Source organism: Sinocyclocheilus grahami, unplaced genomic scaffold (genome assembly GCF_001515645.1).
Source record: "Sinocyclocheilus grahami isolate Dianchi unplaced genomic scaffold, SAMN03320097.WGS_v1.1 scaffold1039.1, whole genome shotgun sequence".
Lineage (NCBI taxonomy): Eukaryota > Metazoa > Chordata > Actinopteri > Cypriniformes > Cyprinidae > Sinocyclocheilus > Sinocyclocheilus grahami.
In genome coordinates this window covers 156,078-177,247 of record NW_015506218.1, presented here as the reverse complement: position 1 = coordinate 177,247, position 21,170 = coordinate 156,078, and the positions used below count along the sequence as shown (strand labels likewise).

The window sequence follows — 21,170 nt, the reverse complement described above, 5'->3', positions numbered from 1 at the left end:
GAGAGAGAAAGAGAGTGTGTGTGTGTGTGTGTGTGTGTGTGTGTGAGAGAGAGAGAGATATCCAGAAGCAGCGCATGGTCATGTGCGTTGGTTAGCCTTCATGCTAGCCGACTCCCACATCTCCCTCGTTTATTTATTCACATTTCCCGTTTGGTATTTAATCAAACATCACTCTTACTAAGTATGTGTTGCTTTTCAGTGGCTGCACGGCCATTCTGAACGAAATCGGACCGTTTTGAGTTTGATGTTTACTGTTAGCTGCGGGGCTAATGATGGACGCGCATACAATAATTAGTGCCGATTTGATATAAATGCACAAATCTAACACGAGGCCATTTAAACGGGCTTTTATAAAAATGTCCAGGACTGACTTGTTGTTATGTTTCAGGTGTGAGTTAGTCGTTGAGGCTGGTGTTCAGCATGAAATCTGCGTGTGAGATGCGTGTTATTTAACGCTATTGGCTCATCGGCTTTATCTGCGACATTTTATGTTGAGCTGTGAAGAGCAATATTTGTGATGTCCGCCGCAGCAGTGTTCACTCACTGGCTGCGTCTCAAAGCCTCGCACACCGGCGACCTGCACTGCGTTCCGAACGTTCGGTTTGTGCTCAAAGATGCCGACAATCCAATTAGAACATTATGTACGCGTTAACAACGCTGATAGATGCTGTATAGTTTAGGCAGAACGCAGCCTCTTCCTTCAGCACTCTGGTTCATAAACGAGTTGGAATCTGCAGAGTTTTAGTGCAGGAAGATGAGAAGGATCTGCCTGTTGTTTTAAAAAAAGTAATTGTGGTATTGAAATATGAGTCAGGTTATTTGGAAGGATTTATGTGAACGTTTCCATGACTCTGTTGGTTTAACCTTTTATTTTACACAATTTTTAGGCCACAAAAATGGGTTGTCCACTGATTTTTATTTATTTTTTATTTTTTTGGAAAGATGTGTTTTTAATGGTCTGACAGCTGAGTGACAGACACCAAGGTAAACGAAAGTACAACCTTAGTTGCTCAAACAGTAAAAGCATGGCCAGAAACTCCAAGGTCATGGGTTTGACTGAACTGATGCAAGTCGTTTCTGATGAAAGTGCCAAAAGTGCCAAAAGTAACATTCTATTCCTCGCAGCCTCATTTTCATCCATGTCAAAATTACATGTACTGTTTATCGTGAGTAGTATCTGTAATGACAAGTAGGGATGGGCGTATCGATACTAAGGTGTGTTTTATTTACCAGTGATTTTGTTTATTTAAAATAATAATATTAATGCGTACAATATGCATTGAATTTTACAAATAACCTTTGTTAGCGAGTAATTGTGTAGGATAGAACTATTTTCCTGCTCATCTGAACACACGCAAATGTAGCAAGACAGAACCAATCCATTAAAGAGAGCATTCACTCACTTCTGACAGTGCATTCAAACAGGGCTGCGTTTCCCAAAAGTATCATAAGAAAGCAGCCCTGAACAATGCTTATCAGAGGACAGAAAAAAAATCATGTTTCGAGTTATTTCACAATAAACAAATTGAAATCGTAGCCTACGTAGTTTGTACACTTACATTTATTTAAATTGAACGTTGAAAGATAATATAGATCATGTTTTATTCTGTAATGTTAATAGAAATCATACACTGTCAGAACAAAAAGGTTGCATTTTATGAATGCAACAGCCTGTCACTGGCAGTCCCTAATGATAATGAACCATAGTTTTACTAAAGTGACCGTAGTTCAACTGTAGTATTTGTAGATTTGAATCATGTGTAAACAAAAAACACATTTGAACCATGTGTAAACAAAAATATAACCTAATAAATTACAATTAAGGCGTACTGAATGTTAAAATGCATTTTAAACAAAGTTAAGTGGTTATCATTACCCATTTTACTCTTAGTAATTTAATAAATTTCATAATTTAAAAGTTTAGTTCAGAAGCATCATATCGGTATCAATATCGACGCTACTGCCTTGAAAAATATCGGTATCGTATCGAAAACAAAATAAGTGGTATCGCCCATCCCTAATGACAAGTGTTAAAGCAGGTTTCTTAAATATATCCCACACCCTGTCATTCATTGGTTGGATAAATGGAAAGTCCCGCCCTAAACTTACTCGATTAATTGAGCCAGTATTGCTGTCATATTGTTAGTTAGTTTTTTTTTTTTTTTTTTATCACAGAATGTCAGAAATTACTACAGGTGGCGAGGAACGAACTTCGCGACTGAGAGGGGGAAAAAAGTGTTTATGTAGTGTGAATGTAATCCAGGAGTACTACATTTGCCATGTTGGCTTTGTCACGTGGCCTATGGCATCCGGTTATATTGCTTCACTGCTGTTCACAAATCCTGTCCCATGGCCTTTGTGGGATAGTAAAGTGTGCTTTGGATGCATACTTCAGAATCTCGCCCGAAGTAGTAGTTCACCTGGGCACTTTTCTCCTAGTTTTTTTTAATACTATGAATTTGGACAAATGGTGTGTCCCAGTTTTTGTCCTTATGCACTATTCAATGCCATTTTGTCGTATAAATCGTGTTGTTAATGTGTTCCAAGTCCAATAATAAGAAGTGCACTTCAAATGCCTGGGTGATGCACTTAATTAATTGAAAAAACAAAACAAAATGTGGAATGGACACTTCATGCATTTAGACCCTGATGCTTGATAAGATACGCTTCTAAACTTTGTATTGTGCATAGTGTATAGTGCATAATTTAGGAAACAACAATACTGAATTTGTGTACTGTTTAGTAGGCATATTCAGATCCAGACTTTTTAGGGAAATCAAGTGACAATTGGCATATTTACAGTTGTCTGTGCATAAGAGAAAATATCTTAATACTAAAAATATGCCTCATATCATCTTTCAGTTTTGCATTTTTTTTCTTCTTCTGCCAGATGGAAGCAAATAACCATTTTAACTATGGGCCTCACTCTTCTGTGTCAGCAAACTCAGGACTGAAGCATTCCTCAGGAGATTCTCTCTATACTAACGGGTCCTCCATGAGCTTCCCCCAGCAAGGGAAAAGTGAGTCTCTCTTGTATTTGCGTTTCATTTTTTATCCATATATGTAGTCTATAAATCCATAAACATGGTGGCTTTTAAGGCTTTTATGCGCCGTTTTGTGACTGATGCTGTTGGTCACACAGATCTGAATGGCCAAATGAATGTGAATGGCATCACTACTGCAGGTGGGAGCAGCCAGCCAGGCGCCCACCCTCCCTCTTCCTCTTATCCTCATATGAGCAACCATCACCTCCCAGGCAGCATGGGATATGACTATCTTTGGGGCCAGTCTCAGTACAGCCCGGCGATGGGGCCCGTCCCTCCCCACGGGTTGCACCAGAAGCCAGGCTCCCAGGGTGGAATACAACCACAGCAGCCTCAGCACCACTTCCAGAGCCATGGACCATACCAAGTCAATGGCAGTACGGGAACATCCCAGCAACCTCCGGGTGCTGGGTTGCAGTATTGGGGAAGGGGAAATCCTGGGCAGCAGTCGCAGGGGGGATCTTCGATGCCAATGGGATATAATTCTCCCAGTATGTACGGGACGTATCCCAACCAGGGCATCCCAGCGTCCCAGCATCACCAGCAGCCTCCAGCCTTGCAGCACCAGTCTGCAACGGCACATCATCTCCAACACCATTCACACCACCAGCAGCAACAGCAGCAGCATTATGGTGTGATGCCTAATGGAATGCCGTTTTACCAGCATCCATCGCACCAGGCCCAAACTCAGTCTCAACCACAGACTCAGATGATACCACCCGCCGCGCAGAGCTTTACACCTCCACGAGGAAGCCCTCAGCACCATCACATGGGCAGTGGAGGAGGAAGAAGCAGCCCCCATCACGTCCAGGTCCCAATGAGGTCCCCTTCTACTGTGCCTGATAGCGGTTCGCCTAAGAGCAGAGAGATGCAAGGTGAGCAACTGCCACAAACAGGCCTCAGTGTGCTGGAAACTGGGCAGTTATAGTTTAGATTTTTTATATATTTATAAAATATATATTTATTTATTTATTACATTTTATTTAGTATTGAAGGGCTGCCAAAGTTAAAGTACTAAATATTTAATTAGTATTTAGTATTAGTATTCGGCACAGTCTAGTGTTATTGCTATTGAGTAGCATTTTCAAGTCTAATAGAGGTGGGCTGTAAAGTTGTATTAAAACAAATTAATCTTACTTTATTTTAGTTAGTTTTAGAATCTAGAAAATGTGTTAGTTTAAATTTTTCCCATTTAAAAAATAAAAATGGTGGATTTATCATTCACTTATTTTTAAATTTTGTTAATTAATAAAAAAAATACATTGTGTAGATTTATCCTTTTTTTTCATTAACTCTAAAACAGTGGTTATCAATTGTGGCACTCCTGCCCAATTCTCACTTTTTTCCTCTTAAATTAAGCCTTAGTAAAGCTCTATGCATAGTACATTGCCTTAAATTAATAAAAAAAATTGGTACATTTCACATGTGACCAACATGTGTCACGTTTGTTTTATGAGGTCTACAGCATTTCAAAACAAGATTGTTTCACTTGTTTGCAATTGGATTGATAGCTTTGTGGAACAATATACAATCTTTGGCATTCATATTGTAAGTAATATGATTACAAAAATGGCAGCGTGTTTTATCATGCATGTTCTGATTTCCTGTACTTAGGTGGTGCCGTTCACTTCCTGAATGGCTTTTAATATCACCAACACTAGCATTCTGCCCTCTGACAAAAGTAATTTTAGGCCAGTCAGACGTGTTTTCACCAAAGGAAGTTGACTTTTTGGATTAAGAAGTGATTCAAACTGACGGATAGTCCGTAAACAGGTGATATCTTGCCCCTGTTCTCTTTTCCACCCACATTCTGCCTCAATCATCAGACAGTGGAAAACTGCACGCAGCCTAGACACAGTTAAACAATCAACAATACTGCGCTTTCCATTGAAGATCAAGATGCATTGTCTGTGTGTTCATTTTTTTACTCTGCTTTGAACTTATTCACACTGTATTCAAATTGCTCAGAGGAGCATGAGGCAACAACTATCAGAGGCTTTACTGTAATTTCCACTTTGATGCGTATGCTGATTTTGGACCTTTTCTCTCGTTCACTCATTCATTATATACAGCAAATGCTTTATGTTTCATTACATGGGAAAATAGGGAGTGAAAATAGGGAGTGAAAACAGTGCACGTGCTATTGCACAACTGTGTATAACGCAAGTCGGGTTTGAGTTCTAGTTGCCTGCACATTAACAGTATAGTGGACTACTTTTCAGGCCACATCCACAACCTAAAAATAAAAGTTTAGTTGCATTTCAAACCACAAACAAATGAATGTGTTTTTTGCTACCTATCTGAACAGTTTTGTGTTCTCACTAACAACTGTTGTATATGTGTTTTGTGGTCTGTAGTTTCTATGAATGAGTCCTTTAAAGAAATGGATAAAGGCTTCAATGGAGTTGAGAAAAGCTCTGTACCCCAACGGTTGCCCAAAACTGAGAGTTTTCCTGTAAAGCCCCCTGGCTCTGTTTCCTCTACCGACTATAACCAGGCTGCGCAGCATCCAGCCGTGGACCTGGAGAAACCTGTAAAACAACGTCAGGAGATGGGAGCTGCTGCAAAGGAGCTTAGTTCTTCCCCCGTCTCTGGACCTCCTCCACCCCTAGCTAGTCCGCCTCGGAAAACTTTGACCCTGCAGGATTCACATTCTCCTTCGTCTCCAGGGTTTGCTTTATCTACAGCTTTGGGTGTCGGCGCAAATGCATCTGTGTCTCCACCCTCTCCTCTCACACCACCGCTTCAGATGGTCCAAGGCCAAAGACCTGGATTCTCTGGACCTTCATCAGCTGAAGGAACACCTGCAGGACTTGGTACAGCTCCTTCAATGTCTTCTCCTAAGAGCTCCAGAGCTCCTACTGCTGGTTCCCACAACCAGTCTCTGGTGCTTTCTTTTAAGACCTTGATGCATCCTCCAACGGTGCCTGTGCCTCCTCAAACAGTACCGGAGGCCCAGGGATCAAAAAGTCCACAGGTCTCTCCAACACCTTTATCTTTGGCTGCGTCACCATCTGTTGTCTCCGCTCCTCCTGCGCTGGCACCACTTAAAGGACCCCAAGAGGCATCACCTCTAACAGGCCAGAGTCCTAAACATCCTGCTGCTTCCTCGACTCCAACATCTGTTGCCGATAAGGTCTTTCTCTCGACAGTCTCTGCACTTCCATCAGTGGTCGCTGGTTCTCCTCAAGTTGCCGCTCTGGCTTCGTCTGCACCACCTCCCGCTGTTAGCTATTCCCCTCGGGCATCTTCAGCACCTCTCAGTGTTTCTCCAAATGTATCTCGCTTCCTCATTGGCTCTGTTACTCAGCCTTTAGAGACCGTGGTAAATGCGGACGTTTCTTCACCCAGTCCAGGGCAGATGGGTTCTCATGGTGTAGTACGGCACAACTTTGGGGAATCGCACTCTAGACCTGAGGCCTGTGGTTCCCAGAGTAAAGTTAGAATCATAATGGGCACATCCAAAAAGGAGTCCAACAATGAGACTCAAGCTGAGATGCATAAGGTGCAAATTCATGGTAGAAACCTTGAACTGGCTTTCATTGTTCCAAAGGAACCTGAAAGAGACACTATGGCAGTTGGCAGAAAGGACTCTAATAGTATCAGAGATCAGACTGCCCCAGGGAAAGGAGAAAGTGAGACTTTAAATGATACTTTTGGCACTGACACGTCACTGGACTATCCGTCTTTGGCCGAGTCAACCTACCTTGAAAGCTCAAGAGCTGAGGATGGGAGTTCAATGATGGACACTTTTGATAATTCTTATAGTCTTTCCCAGACTGGAGACCAATCAAAGTTTACAGAAGGATCCATGATTGATGTCTCCAGGGACTTGCAGGACACTTCTTGTGAAGAAGAAAACTTGAACAGCTCCATGACCTCTACCAGTTCCACCGAGGCGGCGTCCCTCAAAGATAACACGTCACTACTGGATGACTCTTTAAACGACACCTCACTAAACAGCTCCTCACTGCTGTCTGCATCTATTAATGCCTCTACACACTCTATCAGAGGTGAGATTTCCAGTGCACTAATAATGGATTAATAAACAAATGAATCATTGTTCATTTGCTGAAGGTTACAGTTAACAATGTTGTTAAATTATTAGTGATTTTATTTATCACACTTGGTACCTTCACGGTCAAAAGTGACACAAGCCTTGAAATGTTTTCATTTTTTTTCCAGGAAAATCAAATTTATATGTTTTTGTTCAAAAATATATATATTTTTTAAATTTTTTATTTTGAGAGTTTTATGGTGCTACTTAATATTTATGCAATAATTATGATCCATTTTTTATAATTGAAAATAATAATTTAAAAAAATCCAAATTTAAAAAAAAGTATTTCTATTAATGTAGTATTCCATGGTAAAATAGAGACTAGCTGTGCACTAGCTCTGCAAATTTTTTTTTTTGTATTTTCACATTTTTTCCTATTTCCCATTCATTTCCTGTGGCGCAAAGACCAAGTGAACACCATTTGTGACCACAAAGACCAAACGTGATACTTTTTTTTAATTACAATTTTTTTTTTTTAAATCATGCTCTCAATTTTATTGTGTGTGTTCACAAGCCAAATGCCACAAGTCACCAAGTTTCATAGCGTTTCGATGAAGCTATGACTTTTAAAATGTCAAAATGTAAAATGTTTTGGTCAAAAGTGACCGAAGAGGCCCAGAGAAAGCCTTTGATGACAGTAAAGGTAGTGGGCATGTACCAAATGCATATCCAATATCGACCGATAAATCTGATTAAATTACTGATTAGCCGATAACCAGTACGGTCTCAATATATTGTACATCCAAATTTTTTTCTGTAAAATGTGTAGTTTTAACACTTTTTTTTCATGTGTAATTGAATACTAAAAACGACACCTCACTAAACAGCTCCTCACTGCTGTCTGCATCTATTAATGCCTCTACACACTCTATCAGAGGTGAGATTTCCAGTGCACTAATAATGGATTAATAAACAAATGAATCATTGTTCATTTGCTGAAGGTTACAGTTAACAATGTTGTTAAATTATTAGTGATTTTATTTATCACACTTGGTACCTTCACGGTCAAAAGTGACACAAGCCTTGAAATGTTTTCATTTTTTTTCCAGGAAAATCAAATTTATATGTTTTTGTTCAAAAATATATATATTTTTTAAATTTTTTATTTTGAGAGTTTTATGGTGCTACTTAATATTTATGCAATAATTATGATCCATTTTTTATAATTGAAAATAATAATTAAAAAAAATCCAAATTTAAAAAAAAGTATTTCTATTAATGTAGTATTCCATGGTAAAATAGAGACTAGCTGTGCACTAGCTCTGCAAAATTTTTTTTTGTATTTTCACATTTTTTCCTATTTCCCATTCATTTCCTGTGGCGCAAAGACCAAGTGAACACCATTTGTGACCACAAAGACCAAACGTGATACTTTTTTTTAATTACAATTTTTTTTTTTTTTAAATCATGCTCTCAATTTTATTGTGTGTGTTCACAAGCCAAATGCCACAAGTCACCAAGTTTCATAGCGTTTCGATGAAGCTATGACTTTTAAAATGTCAAAATGTAAAATGTTTTGGTCAAAAGTGACCGAAGAGGCCCAGAGAGAGCCTTTGATGACAGTAAAGGTAGTGGGCATGTACCAAATGCATATCCAATATCGACCGATAAATCTGATTAAATTACTGATTAGCCGATAACCAGTACGGTCTCAATATATTGTACATCCAAATTTTTTTCTGTAAAATGTGTAGTTTTAACACTTTTTTTTCATGTGTAATTGAATACTAAACATTCAATCGTGATTTGAATGCTTGGCAGATCCGTTGTGGACATCTTTTGATGTCAGTTGTTTAAACACAACACACTGTATTCCCCATAGGTGATCATATTCTTGGCAAAGAGAATGGACCTGATACTTCAGGAGGTGACAGAAGATCTGCGCTCTCTGTAATGACGGTTAAAGCGCTGCAAGCGGTTGTCAGCGGTTCTGTTGAAGGGGCGACCACACATATTTCTGAAGCCCACATCGCCATGCCAACAAAAAAGCCACGGAAGCCTAGAACCCCAAAGACGACAGTTGCTACCGCTGAGAGTAAATGCACAATCATGCTTACTTAGCTAATGGTTTACAGGTGTTTTAAAATGATAGTCAATAAATCAATTGAACAACATTAAGTTAGATGCTAAATGCTGTCTCTATTTACTTAATTATTTCCAGTTGGCTCTCCTGATTCCAAGATCAAGAAACAAAAGTTAACACCTGATGGCCCAAAACAAGAAAAGGTTAGGAGGAGAAAGAAAACCGAGGATAATTCACTGAGGGCAGTGAAGAAGAGGAAAATCTCTAAAGAGGCAAAGGAACAGGAGGGCGTCCCAACTGATACCTCAACTCCTTCAAATGCTCTGCCTCTCCTTCCAAGTGATCCAATGACGTTTGTCCATGACTCAAGCCTGACTAATAGTGAGCCCATAGTCCAGCCCAAGAAGATCTGGAAGCGCAAGATGAAAGGTGTGAATGAGGCAAAGCCTCCCAAACCAGCCAAAGGGTTGTCAGAAGGGAAAACTGAAGATGATGATGATAACAGCTCCACAGCAGGTATCTACATGCTTGAAATTTGTTGTTTGTTTTAAGTAGTGTTCAACCTCTTTATATGCATTCTTCTGGCACTTAAGATTAAAATAGATTAAATTGTTGTTTGTGTGTCTCAGGTGATACCCCAAGGCGTCGGATTGCAACTGAAGCGCAAGTCCAATTTCCTTTGCAGCATGGGTGAGCAGTCCTTTATCTAAAGTATCGATAGCCAGGTCTTGATGCTTACTTTTTCCAAAGGTGTCCACGTGCTCCTAATTTGAAAAAAGAATTTTAGGGGTGCAATGAAAGTTGATCAAATAAATAATTAGTTCTTCCTTAATAAAGTAAGTACATTTACAAGAAAAAGTATTTAATTTATTTGAATACAAAAAGTACACTCGTTTTTTAAGTATTTAAAAAACTTAATATTTATGCAAGGACCCGCAGCTTCAAGGACCCGCAGTGACCTAATCCTAATTACATTTTACAGTTTGCACACATCCAGTGAAGTGCTTGCGCTATCTAGCCCTGATAACACATTAAAATGTAGTTTTTAAAATTACTGGTAACATTTGTTTCAAAACCAAGCATCTATGGTAGCAAGCATACAAATAGAAATACGCTCTTCTCAAAATAATAATAAAAAAGGCAGCACTTTAGATTAGGGAACATCTATTCACTATTAAAGGGTTAGTTCACCCAAAAATGAAAGTTCAGTCATTAATTACTCATCCTCGTGTCGTTCCAAACCCGTAAGACCTTCGTTCATCTTCGGAACACAAATTAAGATATTTTTGATGGAATCTGACAGCTCTCTGACCCTGCATAGACAGCTATGCAATTACCACGATCAACGTCCAGAAACATAGCAAGGAGATCGGTAAAATAATCCATGTGACATCAGGGGACATCAGCGTATGCTGTTCTGTGTCAGCCGCACCACACTGATACGTTATCGTTCAAATGAAAGCACAAACAACGTAGAAAACGTATCCGTGTGACGCAGCTGACACAGAACAGCATACGCTGTTTACGTCCAGCGGATATTCTCCAAAATGGTGCTACGGTGACACGGAGGAGACGAATTGTTGAATAAAGTCGTTTTTTTTTTCTTTCTTTTGCGCACAAAAAGAATTCTCATAGCTTCGTACTATTACGGTTGAACCCCTGATGTCACATGGATTATTTTACCGATCTCCTTGCTACGTTTCTGGACGTTGATCTTGGTAGTACCCTTGCTGTCTATGGGAGGGTCAGAGAGCTGTCAGATTCCATCAAAAATATCTTAATTTGTGTTTCGAAGATGAATGGAGGGCTTACGAGTTTGGAACGACATGAGGGTGAGTAATTAATGACTGAACTTTCATTTTTGGGTGAACTATCCCTATAAGGGATCTAGAACATGGTCATGCAGAATAAGACATTAATGTGTGCTTTATGGTTACTAATAAGCAGACAATATACTTGTAATATGCATGCTAATAAGCAAGTGAGTGGCGTTCCCTAATCTATAGTGTTACCTTACTTATCCAGCAGTTTCAAACAGCTTGAAATGTCTTGGAAATTCTCTGGTATGGCAATCCTGTTTCACATGCTGTGTTTCACATTTGCTAGCTGGAGGCGAGAGATTCGAGTCCGGAGGCTCGAGGACCGCCTGAAAGGAGAGACGTGGTACTATAGCCCCTGCGGCCGGAGGATGAAGCAGTTCCCCGAGGTCATCAAGGTGAGAGCTGTCATACCTGCACCACAATACCACTGAAACCTAATCTGTGTGAGTGATAAACAGGCTTCCGTCTTCATCCGGTTGCTTTTGTCTCTCCTACATCCTCCAGTATCTGAACAGGCATCGGGATGCTCTCCAGGGCGTTTCGAGAGAGCACTTCAGCTTCAGTCCACGCATGCCAGTGGGGGATTTCTATGAGGAGCGGGAAAGCGCTGAGGTGTGTATGAAGATGTCTACAGGTGCTACAGGCGAACATGTGGTTTTCAGCAGCAACATCCCTCACAGTTATGCTGTTCCAAGACATGTTATCGCTCTTTAACTTGTTACAGGGTATGCAATGGTTCCTCCTCGCCAATGAGGAAGTGCCCTCCATGATCATGGCAATAACAGGCAGACGCGGTCGTCCACCAAATCCAGACAAAGAGCCTCGTTCCCGTGGCTGCCTAGCCAGAGGAGCCCCAGGGAGACGGCCAGGCCGACCTCCTAAGCCCAAGATGGAGGATCTGCTCAGCAAAGTGGACGCCAGGCTGCTGAAGAGACTGGAGGCAAAGGGTGAGTCTGAATATTAATATCGTGTCTCTACTGGAGAAACTGTCAGCATGTAAGAATGAGCAGGTGAGGTGTAGGGCAAGGTGCAAACTGTCCCTGTCGATCCCTGGAGCAAAACACTTGGCCTCAGATTGCTTCGGTGGATTGTATGTTTAATAAAAATATACTTGTTGCAGAAGTACCACCTTTTCATCTTCATTTTGTAGTTGTAGCTTTTTTGTGAAATATAATGAGCAACTTTACTTAGTTCATGTTGATTGTTTAACAGAGGACCTCACAGAGCAAGAAAAAGAAAAACTGATCAAGATCAAGAAGAAAATGAAGAGAAAGGTGAGCTGACTTTATATTATCGTTATTTTCTATAACAAGTCTATTTTGGGGACCAACTGATCATCTGATTTTTCTCATGCAGGCAAGAATGAAAAGAATGGAGGATGCAAAGAATAAAAAGATCCGGAAGGAGAAACGGAAAGCCAAAGTAGGAAATATTCTTCAAATATGTACAGAACTTAAAAACCTGGAAAACGCATTTTGTGTAGCGGATATGCATTTTGACCTCAAAGTACGCTGGTACGATTTGTCACTCTAAACTACTCAAAAAATGCAAAAAATGGCTTATCTTACTTAGTATTTTTGTCTTGTTTCTAGTCAAAATATCTAACCCCCCCCCCGGAAACAAGACTAAATATCTTAAGTCACTTGGCTTATCTAGTAAAAATTTTGTAGATATTTTGACTAGAAACAAGACAAAAATACTAAGTAAGATAAGCCGTTTTTTGCAGTGTGACGCCTCTGTCCACGTGTAGTATTCAAAACAAGCAACAGAAAAAGATGAAGAGTTCAACCAATCAGAGCGGTTTTTAGGGTGTGCTTTAAAATTTTTGTGCGTTTTATTTCTCTCCAAGCTGGCTCTGTTTGTGTGTCCATGAGTCTGCGTGCTGAGATGAGAAAACGCCTGCATCTGAAAAAGCAACACACGCCGAGCATCTTCCCTTGTACCAACTAAACCTTTTGTCCAACAACAAAAAAGAACATTACAACATACTTTTACTGCACAACATCAGACAAATATTTAAAATAGTTTCCCTCTTGATCTGTGGCTTCTTATCACAGAATGACGCAGCAATAAATTCTACACTGGAATAACGGCTAAGTCGATTAGCAGTGGATTATAAATACCATTACGTTGTAAAATCTATATATAAATAACGTTACTTAATTATTAAAATACTCGAGGTGGTTTTAAGAACACTGATAAACATCGTCGCAGTACAGTATTTATTATCTTAATGTTTTTTTTGCTATTCTATTTCTATTTTTTTTTATCTAGTTCTATTTCTTCTATAATGTATATGTGGATTTTCTGCGAGAGGGTGCCCTCAAGCGTCCAGTGTGAATGAAACACACATTACATGTTCATAGCACTAAATAATGGCCAATCCATAAAAATAATACTTTGCATTTAATAGCATTTAAAAATAGCAAAAAAGAACTAAACCAAAAAAAAACTGAGGTATTTAACTGTGGGCTAACTGTATTGTTGCATCCCTACTTTTTACTCTAAAATACTGTATAACAGGAATATCACAAACTGAGTGCAGACCCTGATTATTAACCTATAAAAAATATTTAACATTAAATCTTGCAAACCACCCCCCACCCCCCGCAACACAGATGGTACTCCAAAATTTTTTCCGAGGTTGGCAGGTCTGTAATATCTATAGTGGTATAGTGGGGGCCTCAGCAAAACTTCCAAAGGCTGCAAGATGGTTTAGATTTTAAATAAAATAAATAAAAAAAAAATGACAAAAGGTTCAAAAAACCTAAACGGCTAAAAATGAAGATGCAAGTTGAAATTCTATTTCTCCGTTTAATTTATTCCCTTAACAACTGTCATTTTTTTAAGAACCAGGGTTCTCATGAACCTGGAATTTTACTTGCGCATATTATTTATTTCATATTATTTATTTCATATTTATTCATTTATTTAATAGATCTGGAAAAGTCATGTAAATAAATACATTAAGTAATTTAATCTTTTTATAATAAATATATTTATAAAATATGTGTGTGTATATGTATGTATGAAATAAATGAACTTTTCCACGACATTCTAATTTATTGAGATGCACCTGTATATGGACCACAAAACCAGGCATAAGTGTCAATTTTTTGAAATTGAGATTTATACATCATCTGAAAGCTGCATAAACAAGTTTTCCATTAATGTATGGTTTATGATAGGACAATATTTGGCCGAGATACAGCTATTTGAAAATCCGGAATCTGATGGTGCAAAAAAAATCTAAATATTGAGAAAATCGCCTTTAAAGGGGTCCTATTACGCTCTTTTACAAAGTCTTGATTTTGTTTTGGGGGTGTACTAGAACAGGCTCTCATACTAGGTTGTTTGAAAAACACATTTTTCACATATTTTACATTATCACAACACCTCTCTCCCCAGTCTAGCATGAAAGGCTTGAATAGTTCCTGTATCAAATGAAGGCCTGCCTTCTGAAATACGAAATGTGCTGTGATCGGTTAGCTGGGCCAGTGTGAGCTTTGAAACTTTGCAGATCTTTTTTATGGTCAAACAGCAACATTACAGACTAACTAAAGTTGAAAAAGTGAAAAAGCATAATAGCACCCCTTTAAAGTTTTCCAAATGAAGTCCTTAGCAATGCATATTACTAATGATAATACATTTTTGATATATTTACGGTAGGAAATTTACAAAATATCTTCATGTAACATGATTTTTTTGCATTAAAGAAACATCGATAATTTTGACGCTCAATTATCAACAATTTTGAATATTGTTGGCTATTGCTACAAATATAACTGCAATTTATGACTGGTTTTGTGGTCCAGGGTCACATTTATATATATATATATATATATATATATATTTATATATATATATATATATATATATATATATATACACACATATAGTCTGTTTTTGTGTTTGAGGGACACATATATATATATATATATATATATATATATATATATATATATATATATAAAATAATGACAATGAGCACCACTGTCATTATAGCAGAAGTATCAGAAATATTTTGGGGGCATTTAAATATTGTCTTTGTCAATGGGGAACCTTGGAGTCAAAAGATAAGTGGAAACGTCATCAAAATGGTCTGACGGTGTGAGAACCCTGATATACACATCAGTCAGAAAAATGTTAGTCATGGGTCCACTCTACTCCTCCCATTTATTTGACTACAACATTTTAGTTTCGTAGCTGTAAATCCCAATTCTCTGAGCTCTGATTGTGTTTTCTGTTGTGTTTGTTTAGTTGGAGAAAGCCAAAGAGCAGGATGATGAAGACCAGTCTCAGTCTCAGACTCGGACCCAGTCATCTGAAAGCCCGCTCTCAGCCGCAGAGGGGCCCAAGAAACCTGGCCGCAGGAAGAAGGTTGCAGTACCACCAGCAGCAGAAGCAGAAGCGTTGGACCTGGAGACGGCCAGTCCCATCAAGAAAGTGGCCCGGGCCCGCAGCAAAGCCAAGGCTCTGGCCAAAGCCCAGGCTCAAGCAGAGGCCGAAGCGCAGGCTGCACTGGCAGCAAAGAGGCAGGCGGAGCGGAGGGCGCAGGCTCAGAGACGAATGGAGGAGAGGAAGAGACAGCAGATGATCTTAGAGGAGATGAAGAAGCCTGCAGAGGACATGTGTCTCCCTGACCACACGGTGAGCGTGTTGTGCTGAGGGATTCACACGCAGAACACGAGATTCCTCACTTAGCAAAGTTTGCTTGGGAAGCCACTTTGATACTTTCTACTTTCTTGGGTTCATTTTTCCAGTTAAAGTACCAGATCACCAAGACAGTGTTATTCACACATGCAATGACTGCCAGAGTTTAGCATAGTGACCTGACCAGAGTAACTTGATTTGTCTTTCCACACTAAAAGAGATGTTGTGTGACACGATTACAACCTGAGGGTCTGAAGGGCACTAAAGACTAAAGTATGCTTCAGCCTACAGCTGAACACTTAAATAAAAAAAAAAGTATACTTCAAAGTATACTACATTTATTGGTGCTCGACACAAGTGCAGTAGATTCATCCTGAAATTCGCCATTTATTTTAAGGTCCAATTCTCACTATTAACTAGTTGATAATTAGCATGCATATTTCTAGCATATTGGCTGTTTATTAGTACTTATAAAGCACATATTAATGCCTTATTCTCCATTACCATATTCTAGACCCCTTAACCCGATCCAATACGTAAACTTAACTACATTGCTAACTATAAACTAGCAGCAAATTAGGAGTTTGAGGGGAAACTCTTAGTTAATAGTGAATATATATGTATGTATATGTATATATATATATATATATATATATATATATATATATATATATATATATATATATATATATATATAAAGATTTTTATCATTTGAAGAATTCTGTAGAAACTCCCACACAATTTTAAAAGTAGAGCATTTCTCACATTTTGGACAGTCTTGATGCTTTCTCTGATCCCGTCAATCCCACAATCCCTTGTGTGAGCATGTAGTTCGGCTCTCATGGGTATGACTTGAAAATGCCCACTTTGCTTCTCCCGCTCCTCTCACTCCACACACACCATAATACATATGTTGATAGTACTTTCATTTGAGGAGCTTAAACTAGTCTACTACTGTTTCTTCTGAGTGTGTCGCTGAATGTTTGGCAGTTATGTGTGTGGTGTCATATCTGGGATGGTTTTTATTCAATTACTCATTGAGTTGTCTCGCTCTCCCTCTGTAGCCCCTCCCACAATTGTCACGGATACCAGGACTGGTGCTTTCGGGTTTGGCCTTCTCCAATTGTTTAAGGTTGGTTGAGTTCCTGCATGGTTACGGAAAGATTCTGGGGCTCCAGGTGCCCAAGGATATTCCCAGCCTGAGCACCCTGCAGGAAGGGCTCCTCGGCATGGAGAAGAGCCAAGGCGAGCTCCTGGATCTGCTCATTAAACTGGTGGAGGCCGCTCTGCATGATCCTGGACTGCCCTCATATTACCAGGTTTGTCTTTTGTGTGATATCAGTGTATTGAGTTGTTTTCTATTTATAGCTGTGTCAAAAAAGTGTACAACCCATCCGTTGCTATCTGAAACATAGCTTTGAACATGGTTAAAATTACATAAAACTAAAATAACTGAACATTAGCCTTAAAAACCAACAAGAAACTGCATCCGCAACATGTTAAGCTTAAGTATTTTAAAGTCATATTATACTTTAATAGAAACATTAATGGAAAACAGGTGAGTGCTCAGTGGGAAATAATGAAGGGTGGGTTTTGCCTTTAATTTAAGGCACGTGATTGGTCAGTGATTTAATGAAGGTTGGTTTGTTTCTCTTTCCTGTCTCAGTCTGTGAAGATCCTGGGGGAGAAGCTGGTGGATCTGGAGCTGAGCCACAGCACTGTGTCCGAGGTGCTGCGGATCTTTCTGGAAGCCCATGGCTTTGAGTTGGAGGTGTGTAACAGTCTGCGTACAAAGAGCTTCCAGACCCTCAAACCCGACGTCAAAGCCTCCATACTGGCCTTCCTGGTGGAGGAACTCAACGCCAGCAACATAATCACCAGGTCAGCAGGAATTCAAATCATATTATCCTCGTCATTTAAAAGAGCTTTGTAGATCTGCATATGTAAACATCATTTTCATTTTCCAACCGTTCTGTTTCTGCAGGGAGATTGATAACACACTAGAGAATATGACAACCTACAGGAAAAACAAGTGGATTATAGAAGGCAAACTACGCAAGTAAGCTTCTTATCATCACAGCTTATGGTGTGAACCAGAGTCTGTTTGATTTCAAAATTTGGTAACACTTTAGTTTAGGGACCAGTTCTCACTGTTAATTAGTTGCTTATTAGCATTCATATGTCTAGCATATTGGCAGTTTATTAGCACATATTAATGCCTAATTCTGCATGACCATATTCTAGATCCCTTAACCCGATCCAATACCTAAACTTAACAACTACCTTACTAACTATTAATAAGCAGCAAATTAGGAGTTTATTGAGGCAAAAGTCATAGTCAATAGTGACATTTGATCCCCAAACTAAAGTGTGACCAAAATTTGGTTAATTTGGTTTCTATTAAAGAGGTGAAATCCATGATGAAAATGTGTAATTCATCACAAACAAAACACCAATAAAAGCCTATCCTGAGTTCACTCAAACTGTCTCACCATCTAGATGTAAAATGCAGAATGCTGCTTGGAATTCACTAGTGGCCGACTGATATGATATTTTTTTGATTGCTGATGCCAATATCTTGGAGAGCAGGATGGCTGACATATAAAGCTTATGTAAATAAATATATATTATAGATAAACATAAATTGAAGTGGGCATTTGTATTCTGCATATGATCGCGTGTGCTCCGCGTGATGGTCCGTGTGAATTGAATGCAGACAGGAGGAGAGTTCAGCTTCATTAAGACGCGCGATCGACAAACTTTAAACTCGTGATTTCAAATTATACTGCACTTTATTCATCTGCCCACTATTATATTCATCTCATTTTCACTTTGTGCTATATGTAAAATGAGTGTTACCTAGACTTTATTTGAAAAAAATATATAAATATGATTCGCAATGCACACAAACTTCCCAGATTACTGGAGTGCCCTGTCGGTTACAGTGTTTACTTCCTTTATATGTATGTATGTATGTATGTATGTATGTTATGTATGTATGTTATGTATGTTATGTATGTTATGTATGTATGTATGTATGTATGTTATGTATGTATGTTATGTATGTTATGTATGTATGTATGTATGTTATGTATGTATGTTATGTATGTATGTATGTATGTAAAATACTCTACTAGGATTATAGAGTCAAGGTGTCAACTAAAGCCGGGCTCGCACTGTGTGATTTTTTTTTTTTTAAGTCCTTTAGGATTGTACTTGTCAGACTGTACGAACATGATGATCATGTCACACTGAGGGATCTCAGTTATCATTAATGTCAGACTGTACGACAGTCAAGACGTGTTAAAAATGGGTGCACGCAAGAAAACTTGTCCGGAGTTTTAGCTCATCAACCCATACACGTTCAGTGACTGCGAGCTGCATTGCACGGGGACTGTAATGTTGGCTATCATTAAAACTATATGAATGGCGGCAATACCGGCGTATTTAAGAAGAGTAGTGTAAGCAGCACTACACACCCACATGAAGTGCAACAGCAGCACAACCGGTGTTTATCATAGCAAAGCCAACATATCAGATGAATTCCGTGAGCGGAGGACGAGAGTGCCGGAGTTTATGCGGTTAGAAGAAATCTCCAGCATTAATTCTGATCATCGCTTGTCTTTAAAAATGTTTCAAATTTCTTTAAAAATAAAAAACAATATTGATCGACCACTATGTATGTATGTATATATATATATATATATATATATATATATATATATATATATATATATATAAGATATACATGCATATCAGTTGCTGAAAACATTTATTTGACATCATTTTTGTTTAAAATGTAGGGATGCAACGATTAACCGCGAGCCGGTTGAAAATCAATTAAAATATGTGACGATTCATGTATGTCTGAGGGGAACGTACTGTCTTTAGAAAAGTTTGTCATATTTTATTCAAATAAGTGACGTGTAGCCAAGTATGGTGTCCCATACTCAGAATTTTTGCTCTGCATTACACACACACAGCAGTAGTGAGCACACACCTGGAGCAGTGGGCAGCCATATACTGAAGCGCCCGGGGAGCAGTTGGGGGTTCAGTGCCTTGCTCAAGGGTCTCACCTCAGTCGTGGTATTGAGGGTAGAAGAGAGCGCTGGTCATATATCAGCCTCGGCAATATATTGGGCGACCACTAGAATTTCTTTCTGAATTGCTATCTAGTTACTCACATTGATGACACAAACATACTGTGGTTCAGACGCTAAAATAAGAGGTGTGCATGTGCGAGGAGGGTGAAATCGAAATCTGGTTTGGACCAGGTGTGAAAGCAGCTCTTCTGTGATTGGCTTCGTCATTCTCAAAAATGTGTTTCTGAGCAGACTGAAGGCTGCGCTGATGCGTAAGACGGGCCGTCCGGAGGAGGAGCTGTGCTTCGAGGAGCGCCGGCGCAGTGCTCGTGTGGGAGTGGCTGAGGAAGAGAGCATCGAGGAGAGCTGCGTGCTGGAGAGAGGGAGCCGCCGCAAAGCCAAAGAGGAACCCAAACACACGGAGGTACAGAACCTCTGCCTGCCAAACCAGAGCTGTGCTTATGGATTACAATCATTACAGTTCATTTAGAGCAGTGCATGTCAGTGGTTTCAAGCTATAGTTAAGCTGTGCTTGTGCTAAAATTGGTTCATGAAAGAGAAACGGCGTGCTGACTGCAGCTACTCTGTGAAATGATGTAATTAATCAAGAACTGAGTGAGTGCTATCAGTTCAGGGAAACGGGCTGGATTTCGACTTCCTCAAGAGGCAACTGAAAAATCCTTTGACCTCAAATGTGAGGAGGCTGTCAAAAATGAGCCACAATCGAGGGTTTCCCAAACAGGGATTCATGAGAGAGCTGCAGGGGGGTTGCAAATGAATGAAAAGCTAATCATTAATTAAATCATAAATGATGTGAATATTTTGTTCACCTGAATGTCATTTGACCATTAACCAACACCAGAGAAATGTGAACGTGAAAATGTGTTGCTAAATCCTGGGGGGTGATGGTTTGGGGGGGGGGGGGGTCATTGTTTTTTTTTTTGCTAATCTCAATTGCAGTTTAAAAAAAATTCAGGTTTGCTGTGCTTGTTGCTACACAATTAAATAAATAATAAACTAAATAAATAATGATTTATACATTAATATGGCTATAAAATTGTAATAAATGTTTTATTTGGTGGTGCTACTACTGTTTTTAATAGTAATATTAATAATTATTATAAATAAGAATAATAATAACAACAACATTTATTATTACTATTTTATAGCCATGTATTTGTAAAATAAAAATAAATACTGTAAAGGAGTATTTGAGAAATGTTTTTTATTTTTTTGACATCACACCTGTGTGGTATATTAGTGCTAGGCAACGATTAATCGCATCCAAAATAAAAGTTTTTGCTTACATAATATATATGTGTGTGTACTGTGTATGTGTGTGTGTGTGTGTGTGTGTGTGTATATATTTATATATATATATATGTGTGTGTGTATATATATGTGTGTGTGTGTGTGTGTATATATTTATATATATATGTGTGTGTGTGTGTGTGTATATATATATGTATATATACACACACACACATG

General features: G+C 38.9%; 1 protein-coding gene across 1 annotated transcript in view; it reads left to right on the top strand.

Moving 5' to 3' along the window:
• LOC107565992 (bromodomain adjacent to zinc finger domain protein 2A) overlaps window positions 1-21,170 on the top strand; it is a 34,080-nt gene that overhangs the window by 1,112 nt on the left and 11,798 nt on the right. Inside the window, exons 2-17 of the mRNA XM_016251341.1 lie at window positions 2,891-3,020; window positions 3,143-3,919; window positions 5,402-7,057; window positions 8,927-9,139; window positions 9,266-9,643; window positions 9,757-9,817; window positions 11,234-11,342; window positions 11,452-11,559; window positions 11,672-11,894; window positions 12,160-12,221; window positions 12,304-12,369; window positions 15,208-15,597; window positions 16,665-16,919; window positions 17,267-17,481; window positions 17,585-17,659; window positions 19,935-20,137. Of these exons, the coding sequence (XP_016106827.1) occupies window positions 2,891-3,020; window positions 3,143-3,919; window positions 5,402-7,057; window positions 8,927-9,139; window positions 9,266-9,643; window positions 9,757-9,817; window positions 11,234-11,342; window positions 11,452-11,559; window positions 11,672-11,894; window positions 12,160-12,221; window positions 12,304-12,369; window positions 15,208-15,597; window positions 16,665-16,919; window positions 17,267-17,481; window positions 17,585-17,659; window positions 19,935-20,137 (4,921 nt within the window). The remainder of the gene's footprint in view (window positions 1-2,890; window positions 3,021-3,142; window positions 3,920-5,401; window positions 7,058-8,926; window positions 9,140-9,265; window positions 9,644-9,756; window positions 9,818-11,233; window positions 11,343-11,451; window positions 11,560-11,671; window positions 11,895-12,159; window positions 12,222-12,303; window positions 12,370-15,207; window positions 15,598-16,664; window positions 16,920-17,266; window positions 17,482-17,584; window positions 17,660-19,934; window positions 20,138-21,170) is intronic.